The 13,606-nt window shown below is 32.3% G+C and overlaps 1 protein-coding gene across 1 annotated transcript; it reads right to left on the minus strand.

Moving 5' to 3' along the window:
• Positions 1-809: 809 nt before the first annotated feature.
• On the minus strand, positions 810-12,308 carry LOC110031943 (endothelin-converting enzyme 2). The gene is made up of 7 exons (XM_020735393.1): positions 12,195-12,308; positions 12,032-12,142; positions 11,805-11,934; positions 11,535-11,617; positions 1,560-1,694; positions 1,376-1,480; positions 810-1,070 (listed from the first exon to the last, which is right to left on the minus strand). Exons 1-7 carry the CDS (start codon positions 12,306-12,308, stop codon positions 951-953), a joined length of 798 nt encoding a protein of 265 aa, XP_020591052.1. The 3' UTR covers positions 810-950.
• Positions 12,309-13,606: the final 1,298 nt, after the last annotated feature.

Below are 13,606 nucleotides of genomic sequence, written 5' to 3' on the forward strand. Positions count from 1 at the left end.
TCAGTATTTTTTCTATATTGAAAAACACATGCTTTTTTCTAGGGAAGCTTCACTATTTTAATCTTTTTAAGCTATCCCGAAGTTTCTATTTTATATATAAAAAAGATATGTATGGCTCCCAATCTTCAATGACATCAAGCATGGATTTGTTCCATGAGATCATGGCCAGCAATCTACTTCTATCCCTTACCACTCTTGATTTGTGAGCTATCATGGCTCCTTTTCATGGAAGGTGGCTTGATTTGTATTGCTTAGCCATACAAGTATTAAATTTATGGCTTTTGAGATTGCTTAGAAATTGTTGAATTCTAATTTATACATGTTTAGCACATAAAGTAAGTGGCATGCAAGCTCGTTGTTCATGGATTGACCTCACACTAGTATTGAAAATGAGAAGATAGTTTATAATATTTTACCTTATATGATGAATGAAACTTTTCACATGGATTGACCTCACTTTCGGGGCTCACTATTAGGTCATTAGTGCATATGAACCTTCTGCTCTGTTTAGAAATGTATTTCTGCTTTTGAAGTTTTAAAAAAATGATTGTTACAGTTTCCTTTTAAACAGTTTTATCAAACAAGGGCAGTATGATCATTTTTATTCAAAAACAACTGCCCCACCTCTATTTTCACACAGCTGCACCAACCAGACGGTCAGCCTCCCCGCAGTAGCTTCTTGGGGCAGCACAGCTGCAGTTGAAAAGCTGAGAAGTTGCAGCTGCGCCAAACAGACCCTTAATCTAGCAAAGGCTGCCTGAGAAAGAGTCCAGTTAAAAAATTTTTGGTGCGAGGAGACCCAAAACGTCTGGATGATTAAAAGCCAATAACTTTTTAGATGTCTTAAGGCTTTGTTTGAAAACAAAAAATAAAAAACTTAGAAGTTATACTAGTACTAAACAAGGGTGTCGGGAAAAACAAAAAGTATGCCAATTAAATTCCCAGTCCGTCTATATATCAACTCGAAATATAAAATCCTCATCGTCCAGCTCATCGTGGATCAAACTCATTCCGGGAACAACGCACGCATCATCAATGCTCGGGTATTTGCTTTCACAAGACCGCCTTCCCTGAAAAATGAGGCACATGCAGGAAAGAAAACATTAAATAAGTTCAAATGTGTGTGTATTATTGTACATCCATATAACTCTTCTCATTTACCATACTTTTTATCTAATCCGCCATCTACACAAAAATAAAAAATTGCTGCACATAAAGAAACCTATCAAACTTTATTTCTTCATTCAATGTTGCAGTGTAAAATGAATTCATCAAATAAACAGCACAATCACAAAATGGAATACAATAAATGGACATTTTAACTTTTCAGCAAATAAATCTAAAACATAAAGGCAAAAATAGCTAAGTTTCTCACCTTCTTCAGAGTGTATACGAAATAATGAAATCCTTCCCCAAATGTTTTCCATTCGACAGACCATGTAAAACATGGAGCTTCAAACAGTTGACGCCTGAAGTGTGGCTGTATGTATGGGACAGTAAATTTAAGTGAAAAAATGTAAAGTGAACATGTATATATAATTTACCCAACTTCTTTTTACCTGTCCAAAAGAAATGGAGATGAAAATTCCATCTGGTTTCAGAACCTTGTGCACGCCTGTTAGCATTTGCATCACTTTGCTTACTGTATCAGACCTGGGATTCCATGGATCACCACTGTCAACGTACAATACATCCTTCAAATCCAAAATGATAATCTCAATGCAGATTGTAGACAATTCTTAACCAAGGTAATGAAACTGCAACAGACTATTGCTACAGTACTCAGGCCAATACAACAAACGGTAGGAAAATCTCTGAATGGCGGTGATAACAAAAACTCAGTAATAATCTAGCTGTCATTCTACATTGTTTTACACACGCCATCAAGCAAGGTTTGCAACAACAGTGAGAACAACATCACTACAAGTGTTTTTTTTCCAGAAAAACTCTACTCTCATGAGAAGATTAGAAGTGATTGAAAAGTAAGGCCAAATACTAGCCAGGAAATACATTTATTAGTTACATTAATTCTTGGACAACAAGAATCGGGAGATAAAAATATCAAATTAAAATCAATAGATATTTTATGAAGGAAATTTTAACTCCTGAATATCAGATATTCGCCTTGGATACCTACTTGCTCCATATTCATGTCAATCTTAGCATAATACTTTCATCAAACTACAACCTAAAACAACTTGGACAATTTTGCGCCTATGCTTTTTAATAAATTTTTGCGCTTTTAAACTTTCAAGGTTAAGCAAGGAATAAGAATTGCCAGTTAATAATTCTTTCAATGACTGAACACTAGAAAGAACAAGTCCTGGTGGAAGTTCTTTGATGTTCAATACAGCTAGGGCTGCCACCACAGCTAGGGCTGCCACCAGATCTTCAATTTCAGTACACCATAATCACAGCAGACAGCAAAGAGAAGGAAGAATAGTCCTTTTGATGACTGAAATGAACAAGATCTACGATAGCCCAATGAGAACAGCTGTATTCTGTTAGTACTTCACTATATTTATCCTTTCATTATTTGTTCACATGCCATTAAGGAATGAAATACATGTTCTGGAGCAAATCATACTGCTTTCAATGGCAACCCAAAAAGTCAAGGTGACAGGTATTTGATGCTAAGCACAGCCAAAGCCGCAAAAGACCTTGAAGTTTGGTTCTCCCTACAAAGAACAATAAAAAAAAGGGACATAAGGTGGGGCTTTCGAGGATGGAGTAGAGATGACAAAGGTGGCCAAAAGTCCGGGGATTTCCGTCATTATACATGTTAACGCATCCATAAATCAGAAAGGTGCCAAATTGACAAGATATTTGAGCCTACAGGAAGAAAAGAAAATTGTTGTATACAATTTATTATTCACAAATGATGCTGGAGTAACAGCTCTGAATCTGTATAGTCATTCGAAATATATCATCTTTAAGTAGATAACTTGATATTGTACGCTCAAAGATAAATCAGCCACAATACTTGAGCTGATCATTCATATAAACATTCTGCCAAAATATTGATGCGTCATGCCTCAAACTTGCAGCACTTCACCTTGATAAAGACGTTGGAAACAATTTATTAATTATTTCAGCCTAAAAAACAGCTAAAGCACTTGGCTCGTTGGTTCATCAACCGCAATAAACTAGCAAAAAGTTCAACAAAAATCAAGGAGCAACAATAGAGCTAAATGAAGGTTTAAGAGGATTTAGAACAGGAATCCCAGTGAAGTTTAAAACAATACTTAACAATTTGGTTTGCTAGGTAATTGAAAATAGATTAATATAGTCTACAATGTCTATCCCAAGCTTGGACGAAAAAAGTTAAAAATTTATGTTAGTTTGAGAAACAAACAAACAACTATGGTAAAATCCATGAAATTAAGCAAAATGGACGATTGTACTGCTAGATGTTTCCTAAGGAGACACCCTACAAAATAGCCCAATAGAAATTAAAATTAAGAGGTGGTTGGCTTACAGCCTAAGACATCATTCCGATATGATACAGCCATATTGCAGATTTTAATGAAAAATAGAAAAGAGTGAGATAAAAGGCATCAAAAACAACTGACATGCCGCAATTTATTAAAACCAAATATAGGTAATTGACTAGGTTTCCTTAAAAATAGAACAAAAAAAAAATCTGAAATTTGCATTCAATGTTAAGGATAGAATATTAGTAGACACTTTTAAGAATAAATATGCATGCATGAAAAAACTTCATGGAAGGAAAATAAAAAATCCAAATATATTAAAGAGATTATAGGCAATTGCAAATAGGGATGGATGAAAAATAAAACTCTTGAACTGACAAATTAATGAGAAACTATATATAATAAGCTGAGTTAATATAAAGGCATCACTTGCTCATACACCTCAAGTTTTATTTAAAAATAGCATTAAAAATTTTTTTCAGGAAAAAATGGATTGAATACTAAAGTATATGCATGAGGAGGAAACGACAATTATTGGAAGAAATTAAAATGAACATGAAGCTTCTAATAGAGATGAAGAATGTTCAATGAGAAGCGACATTAGGATGAAATGAGATATGTAAATGTGATTGAAGAAACTGTGAGTGATTTCCATAACGCATAATCTAATAATAGTGAACAAATAGCTTTTGCAACAAAAATATTACTAATTTCATAGATTGTGAACTCAAAGAGACCTCCAAAATATCATGTTAAAGCCTGAATCCAAACATATCCTTGATACGCCACTAACAAATGTTCATCATTTAGCACAAATCTTGGGGCATGCACGGATCTCGAGGCAACCTTTTGAACAAAAAAAAAACATTTAAACCTCAATCAAAAGTCATCCGGAGTTCAGATTTCAACAAAATTATAGCTAAATTGATCGCTCGATGAGACGGACCTAATGATATAAAAGTTAGTCCAATCCGAGTCAAATCAGCGTCGGATCAAGTGATTAAACCACTATTGGATGATTTCTGGAGGCATTTGAAAGGTCAAACAGATGCCGATTCTAGCGAGTTTATAGTTGAATCGAGCGTCTCAAAAAGACGAATCCAACGAGCCTAAGATTGCTCAATTCCGACACCGTTAAGGCACTCAAATGTCCATCAAAAGCTATATGATCAAGGGAAGCTCTCCGGGCCGTCCGATCAAGATGGTTCATATTTCTGCATTAATTGCACTCAAAACACTATAAATAGAGCCTCACCCCTCACATGAGGGGGGGGAGGCTTAAGAGAGAACATGAGGCTTTGAGAAAGAGCTTAAGTCCAAGATCATCCTCGCCATCGTCGATCGTCGTCGACCACCACCCACCGCCCACCACGAACCACCCCCCCTGTCCCCCCCCCCTTAAAAAGTCAACCACCGCTTACTGGACGTCATCAGTCGACGTCATAACGTGGAAAGCTAGTAACCATTTCCCGCCTGTGGGACAAGGGGCATCTGTAATTATCATCTTATAGTGGATTTTTACAACTGGGCAAGGCCCCGTGGTTTTTCCCTTTTTACGGGTTTTCCACGTAAAAATTTCTGGTGTGATCACAGCTTGATTCACTGTCATCTGAGTGTGTGCTGTATTTTCGTGCAACGCTAAGACGATAATCCATTACTCTACCGCCGCGAATTTTCTAGCACGCATCAACCCTAAATTTTCTAATCCTGAAATAAGTAATATTTTGTTGCAACTCATAGCACTAATAACTGAAATTTACGCTTTCAACTCATATGACCAAAATAAGTGATATTTTTTATCTCATAATTAAGTGCAACAAAGTTTTTTTTTTATTTCATTAATATATTCTTCCTTGATATAAACCCTATACTTAAGGTTAATTACAATCTATGATACCTGCAAATGACACACTCGATTATTGATGACTTGTTTTATTTTAATTTGCTAGAATTTAAATCAAGGAATACTATACCTCAATAATAGTTATCCAAACATGATAATTTTATCTTTGAAACCAATCCATTCATAAGGCAAAGATAAATTATTCATAGCAATTAATCTATCATTAATTGTAGTAATAACATATTGATGATAAAGTAGTCATTCCCATCAATAATTGTTATTACTACTTTATCACCATCACTTTCGAAATTAGCCCTGAGATGCCTAAAACATTCACTCCTTTTAATAACTTGATCAACCATTATTATAACCTCACCATTAGGTTAGCTACTTCTAAAATTACATTTCATGTATTTAGTTTTAGATTTACTCAAATGAAAGCCTTTAGACTTTAAACTTGACCTCCATAATTTAAGTGTTTCCTGAACTCTCTCTGCTCTTATCCACAAGAAGAATATCATAAATTAATAACATATACCAAGGTGCAATCTCATGTAAATGTCTAGTAAAAACATTCATAACTTAAGTAAAAAAATATAGGTTTAAATTTGATCCCTAATATAATTCAAATAAAATAGAAAAAAAAAACTTGGTCAATCCTACTTGTGTTCGAACAAGTAAAAGCTTTAGTAGATATATTTTTAATGACATGAATATAAGCAATATCAACACTTTTTTTCTAGAATTCTCCAAAATACTTCTCTTGGAACCTTATCATAATCTTTTTCTAATTCAACAAAAAAGTATATATAGACCATCTTTACTCTATATACACTTATCCATCAAACCTCTCAATAAATATATAACTTCCATATTAAACTTGCCCGACATAAATCCAAACTGATTTGGAGAAATTTTTGTATCACATCATAACTTCCATTCAATTATTGTCGCCCGTTAACTTTAATATATGACACATTAACTTAATTCTTTTATAATAACAACAAAGTTGTGCATCTCTTTTATTCTTAAAAATATAAATCAATAGACTCTTTCTTTACTCATCAGATAATTTTTTAATTTTTTAAATAATATTAGAAGGTTTAATAAGTAAAAAAATTGTCATATCTCCTAAATATTTTCACAGTTCTATTGGAATAACATTATGACCTAAAGCTTTTCCAAATTTCATCTTTTTAAAACCTTATCAACTTCTGTTTTACAAATGTGATGGTAGAAATAAAAAAATATATATTATTAGTTACGATATTAAGATAACTAAAGTCAATCATAATTTCACAATCTTCATTGAAAAATTTATCAAAATATTTTAGCATTCTCATCTAAGAAAGAACTTGTGTATTCCCATCTTTACTACAGTTTACTAGAACAAATTTTTTTACTTATCCATTTGCTTAGCTAGTTTATGCATATACGTTTCATCATCTTTAATATTTAATCTATTATAACGATCACTAAAAAAAGAATTCTTAGCCTCATAAATTATTCTCTTACACTCTCAAGAGATCATCTTATAATTTTTCAATTTTCCAAATTTTTATATATAAATCAATTTTCATAACAAAACATCTAATTATTTTTTTCTTGTGCATTATTTTTTCACCACTCAATATTTTTATTCATAAGAGTTTTTTCTTTTGATTCTCCAAGTGTATTTTATGTAACTTGCTTAATAGTACTAATTATTTATCCCACGTTATATTATAATTTTCATGAACATCACAAATATTAAAATCCTGAATTTACTCATAAAAATAATCTAATTTGTGGCGTTTAAGTATCACCATCTTATTATATACCAATATTTTGTTATGATTTTCATCTTTCAACCTTTCATCCTAAAATCCAAAAGTAATAATTTATGTTAAATAATCAAATTTTCACTTGGAATTGAGTTACATACTTGACAATTTATTTTACTCATTAGAAGATAATGAATTTATGATTTAATAGATTCATTCTTATAAGTATTAATATGTTCATTTTTTTTCTTAAAAAAAATAATAACATTAAGAAAATCATAACATAAAGTAAAATTTAATATGACTTTACATTATTTATTAGTAACTCCAAAACCATATACCATGAATACTTCTAAAATCTATCTTCATTCTACCAATATGTCTATTTAAATCTCCTCCAATTAAAAAAAAAATTTAAGATGTATCATTTATATTAATTCTTCTAGATCATTCCAAAATTTTTCTTTTGAGCATATATCCAAATTTAATTGGAAAACATAGCACTTATAAAATTGAAAATCTTAATATCAATAATAACCTTTGAAAATATAATTTTATCTCTAATTATATTAATTTTTACAATATTACATTTTCTAATTGAATACCAAAGTTATAAGCGTTGATAGCATTAAAAATTTAGTATCAAGAACATATTTTAAAGCTATAATTATATCTTCAATTCTATTACTTTTTATAGCATTACATTTACAATCTAAATACAAAAGTTTAAAAACAAAACTATCAATCTCATTATCCTTTTTTCTAACCCATTTAATTTCTTGAATGCATAAGATATTTATTTTCCTAAGAAAAATATTTACTAATTTTATTAATTTAACTGTAAAAGTACTTATACTACAAGTTCATATCATAAATTTAGATTCATGGAGTATTTTTTTTTGCTTGCATCATTCATAATTTGAAAAATTTTACTTATTTAATACTACATCTGGACATCAGTGCAATGACCCTAGCACATTTTTCACTGTATTCGTCATATAGCATGTCGGATCTAAGGGCATCCTAGAATTGGCATAATAATTTAAAAATTCATGTCAATTTTTCGACAAAAAATTTTACAATGAATGTGGACTAAATAATGCAACGATCAACTATTCGTATTCAGGGCTTGGAACCCGACAATAACAGTGTTATAGTACAAGATTGATAAAAAAATTGATGCTTAATTTGAAGAAAAATGTAAAGCATTTGTGCAGGAGATTTGGACTACCACGACATATCGATTTTTGACAAATTTTAAATGTGTCCAAACTAAACAAAAAAAACTCATGCTTTTTAAAAAATGCATGCATTCAAAAAACATAGTATTTCTAAAATGCATTCACTTTAAAAGAATTCAAATAAAAACTCATTTAACAAAAAAAAATTACAAACTTTACAACAACAACAACAAGCCTTTATCCCACTAAGTGGGGTCAGATACATTAATCTTTTTTTCTCCATTGCATCCTACTAAGTTTAATTCTAATAGCTCGAGATCGTTTTTTTATACAATATGCCCAATTTTTTTTTAGGTCTACCTCTGCCTTTATTAACATAAGTCAAATTTAAAACATCTACTTTCCTAACTGGATCATGAGATGGTCGAAGTTTAATGTGACCAAACCATCTAAGACAACTCTCTCCAATCTTGTCTGCCACTAGAGCAAACCTTATCATGGATGTATTAATTTCGCATTCTCTCTTTTAAAGGCCAACATTCAGCGCCATGGAGCATTACAGGTCTCACCATCATCTTCTAAAATTTTCTTTTCAGTCTAAGCGGTACTTTTCTATCACACAATAGGCCTAATGCATTCCTCCACTTCAACCAACCAGCTTGGATTCTACTAATATCCTCATCTATATCACCATCATTTCGAACAATAGACCCAAGATATCTAAAACGTTCACACCTTTTAATGATTTGATCACCCATGGTTACAACTCTGCCACTAGAGTTAGTACTACAAAATTTGCAAAATTTTAAAAAGTAAAACATTATTAATCATAAAAGATCAAGTGTTGATAGAAGTGAAGAGAAAATAAATATTGGTGCTAGTTGTGAAAATGATGACCAATTGGATGAAACAGTAATCGCTAGAATCACATAAAAACCTATAAATATATGAAACAAAAGCAAGAACACCTGATATTGGAGTGAGATGAAACTATAATTTAATAGAGTGAAACATAACAAAAAAATAAAATACCATCACAACATGCAATAAGAAGCCAAAAGTTGTGCAACTAAAAAACTAATTGCAGCTAAAATTAGATTTTCGTGATATATAACATTATGAATAAGCTAAAATTAGATTTTGGTGATATATAACATTATGAATACTGGTGATATATAACATTATGAATACTGTGGAAGGAGAAAACGAGATATATAAAATATCTAAGGCTAGGGGAAGAAATCTGAAAATTTTAAATAAATTAGTAGCACTGAGAGCAAAGGAAATAGCGTGAGATAGATAAAAAGTTAAGAGAAGGATGAAAGAAAAATGTATGCTAGTGAGAAACTTAATGGAACAACTAAAATTAAAGGAACATTGGGTCTAAGTTACTAAATGTTGAAAAAAAGAGTATTAAGTTGATGCAGAGAATGTAGTGGATGGAGGTGTAAAAATAAAATTGATCTTGTATAAGCTCAATACTAGTGGGGACATTATACAGTTATAGTCACAAGTGCTTTTGACTACAAAGAGTTTTTTAAAAAAATGGGAGAACATATATTAAGTATTGCATTGTATGAATAAGGGGGTATAAATATTGGATATAATTTAAATGAACATGTAGCTTTTAGTAGGAATCATTGTAAAAGTCTCATATAAGAGATCAAAATGTGATCGAAGAATCTATGTTTGACTTCATTAGCAATTGTTCTTGCAACAGTGAATATGTAGCCTAAAAAAAATGAGCACTTTGCTACTCCTAGAAGTATAGCTACCATACTAGATAGACTTTATTTTTTTACATTAAAATAAAATTCTTTCAAAAATTTTAAGATGATTGCAGTAGAATAACTACACAGCAAAAGTTAATAATAATGGATGCATATATTAAAATATTAACAAACTAACCAAACGAGAAAAATCTTCATGACATGAGATGATGTGGTTTAGAAATGAGAATTTGTTGATTGATTGTTGAGGGAGGTGAGTAGAAGTTAGAAAATGGAACCGAACAAGATGTAAAAGATGATTAATTGCAAAAAAATATCTAGAAATAAATCATAAAGAAGATATTTGGCAGTGGAGTAAGGAGGTACTAATAATCATTAAAGAGAAACAGCATACCTATAAAATAAAAGAGAGAAAATATAATTAAAACTAGCAACAGCAAGCTAAAACATTTTACACATAAGATGTTAATCTAAGCTGTCATATAAATTGATGATATGTAAGAGATGATAAACATTATGGAAGGAGAAATTAAAGTATATAAAATAGCTCAGGCTGAACAATGAGATAAATAAAATTTGATTCAATTAGATTTGCTAACACTAAAAATAACCTGCTCTGATTTTAAAATGAAAATATCAAAAAATAAAATAACACTATTTTTAAAAATATAAAAAAAGAATTAGGTAGGATGTATTCTTATAAGATTAATGCAAGTAAAAACCATAAAATATATTATACATTACCCCATAATGTGAAATTGAGCATTGAAGAAAATGCAAGAAAATAACATTTCAAGTCTCAATGAAATACAAGTTCTAGAGATTATGAGAGGGTATAGGAGTTGTTCATCTGCTTAAATTTCTATAAATCTAAGAAAAAGTTCCATGGTTGAAGAAGAAACATTTTGGCAACATTCAAGAATAAATAAGATGTCCATAGTTATAGTTATCTAAAGGGAAACATTTTAAGAATCCTATAACGAAATTATGGAAGAGAGCAAGGGAATATACGCTTGAAAAAATTATGTCCATAATGAAAAGAAGGTTTAAGAAGAATACTAAGCACATGGTATCAAACCTTAGTGGAGGTAAAATTGATAATTATTGAAAAAAATTATGGAATATCAAATAATAAATAGGCCCATTATGGATCTAAGTATTTACAATTATTAAGAAGTGAAAAAATATATAGATGAGAAAATGAATGCTAAAGTTAAATTGGATGGAACGAACAACTGACCATATAAATGACGGGAACCTGATACATCAAAAGGACAAGAAACTTGAACTACTGTGGAAGTATTTGGTTTAACAAATAATAGATCAAAGGTAAAATACTAAAATCTTGCAAAAACAATTCTGCAACATAAAACAACTAGCTTGTGCATCATCCAATATGATTTGAAACAAAAATAAAAGATTAAAAAAAGCCAACCATATGAAAGTAGAATAATGTGAAAAAATGATGCTGAATCAAATTAGCAGTACCTATGGACCTCATAAATGGAATCAACACACTCCAAGATGGGGCAACAAAAACAAATGAATGCATGCCAGGATGAAACAGAAAGACTGTCACTTACCATTGTTCCTTTTTCTATAACAATATCAAAGCTCTCACTCTCAAATGGAAGGTCAAGCATGTCAGCCTGAATCACTTTGATTCCTTGAAATAAAACACCAAAAAAAAATAATAATAATTAGAAATGAAGACTTTGAAACAACACTTACTACTGTGCTTTAGCCAGGGCAAGCAGTTAAGTTACAATCAATCATACTTAATAAAAGCGTGTAACCACGTTATCAAGAACAAAAAGAAAAGAGAGGATGGAACGATCAGATACGATACAAACCTTTTTCTTTCAAGCGTTGTCTCATCCTCTGCACAGCAATCGCAGAGAGATCGATACAAGTTACATCGATCACACCCTCACCGTGCAGATCTTCGCTGAGTTGTGAATTCCCACAACCCAATTCTAAAATCTAACCAGAAACCTAGCCCGTTGAAGCAATTTATACACAAGAAAAAACTGAAAACTACAAATCAGAGGTTTTGATAGAAATAGATAAAGGAGCATACAGAATGTTCGGGGCATATATTTGGAAGGATGAGGTGCTGAAAGTGCGAGTACTCTTTGAGCCACTCATAGTGCTCCTCCGCCGTGAACCGGAAATATATAGAATCAGAAAACTAAACGAATACAAAAAAAGTAGGAAAGGAAAAGCGGCGGCGAAGGACAGGCCGACCAGTAACGAGGATCGCCATAGGCGGAGGCCGTCTTCGGGAGAAAGTCCACGGCAGGTTCATTCCTGCCACTGTTGCTGGGCCCGGTGATCTCCTCATCCTCGATGGCCATCGCCGCGACAAACCGCAAGTACCGACACGCGCTTCGGGGAAAACCTAACCAACCATAAAATTAGGGGTGTGGTGAAATCCAATTATTAAACGGAACATTTAACATTTAATTAACTCCTCAATCATATGCCATTATTTTGCCCACTCCATCAACGGAGGCTATAATCATCTTCCTAAATCAACATTCCACGTCTTTAAGGACAGTGAATTTAACTGCTCAAAAATTAATTTGAAATTTAGTTAGAATTAAGATTATATTGAAATAAATAAGTGAAATTATGTGCCAAAACATTAAATCAAGTTTTTTTTAGTCAATTTTGAGCCATATTTGGATCACCTCATGGTATTTTTTAATCAGTTTTGAGCCATCTTTGGATTAGCTCAATGTAGAACGGAGCTCCGCTACCCACATATGATGTCAAATTGATGCATGCTAGAAAATTCGTGGTAATTGAGTAGCTGATTATCATTCTAACGTGGTACGAAGATTCAACAAACTCTTAGAAAAGAGAAAGCAACTAATAAGGACACCAGAAGAATTTACGTGGAAAATTTGTAAATGAAAAAACAACTAGATGTTGATCTAATTGAAGAGCTTCACTATAAATAATAATTACAAATACAACTTCTTCTCCCACATGTGGGAAATAGCTAGAGGATCTCCCAAGTTACTACGTTGACATGTGGATGAACTTTTGGTAGGGAACGAATGGTGACTAATAGCGATCGGCAGTGACTAGCAGGTGGTGATTGATGGTGGTCTGCGGTAGTCAGCGATGGTTGGCAGTTGTCGACGGCTTTCGTCGATGCTCAACTACGATAGACGATACTCAACGGCGACAGACAATGCTTAAAGGTGATCGGCGGTGATCGACGACGGCGGTCGGCGATGCTCAACGATGACAGACGATACTAGACGACAGACGATGCTAGAAGACGATTAGCGCAGGTCGACAGACGCAGGATTGTTTGATGGCGGTTTACGGTGGTCTGAGACTATCGACGGTGGTCGACGGCGATCGAAGTAGTGCTAGAATTTAGCTTCATCTCAATGTTTTAAGCTCTTCTTCAAGTCTTAAGCTCTCCTCAAACCTTAAACGCCCCTACCCCTCACAAGAGGCGTGAGTTCTATTTATAGATTTTTTAGAGTAATTAATACAGGAATATGAATCAGTTTGATTGGACAGTATGGAGAGTTTTCTTCTATCATACAACGTTTGCTGGATTTTTTTAGTATCTTAACGATGTCGGAATGTAGTAATCTTTGACTCTTTGGATTCTTCTTGTCAAAATCCTCGA

This window comes from Phalaenopsis equestris, unplaced genomic scaffold (assembly GCF_001263595.1).
Source record: "Phalaenopsis equestris unplaced genomic scaffold, ASM126359v1 Scaffold000873, whole genome shotgun sequence".
NCBI lineage: Eukaryota > Viridiplantae > Streptophyta > Magnoliopsida > Asparagales > Orchidaceae > Phalaenopsis > Phalaenopsis equestris.

Bases quoted from the DNA above. Each gene is read 5' to 3' on its own strand.
- LOC110031943 (XM_020735393.1), bottom strand. From the start codon at position 12,308: ATGGCCATCGAGGATGAGGAGATCACCGGGCCCAGCAACAGTGGCAGG. The intron at 1,481-1,559 runs GTAAAAAGAAGT...CCATACATACAG, and splicing joins TCTCCATTTCTTTTGGACAG to CCACACTTCAGGCGTCAACT. The intron at 1,071-1,375 runs GTGAGAAACTTA...CTCATTTTTCAG, and splicing joins TCGTATACACTCTGAAGAAG to GGAAGGCGGTCTTGTGAAAG.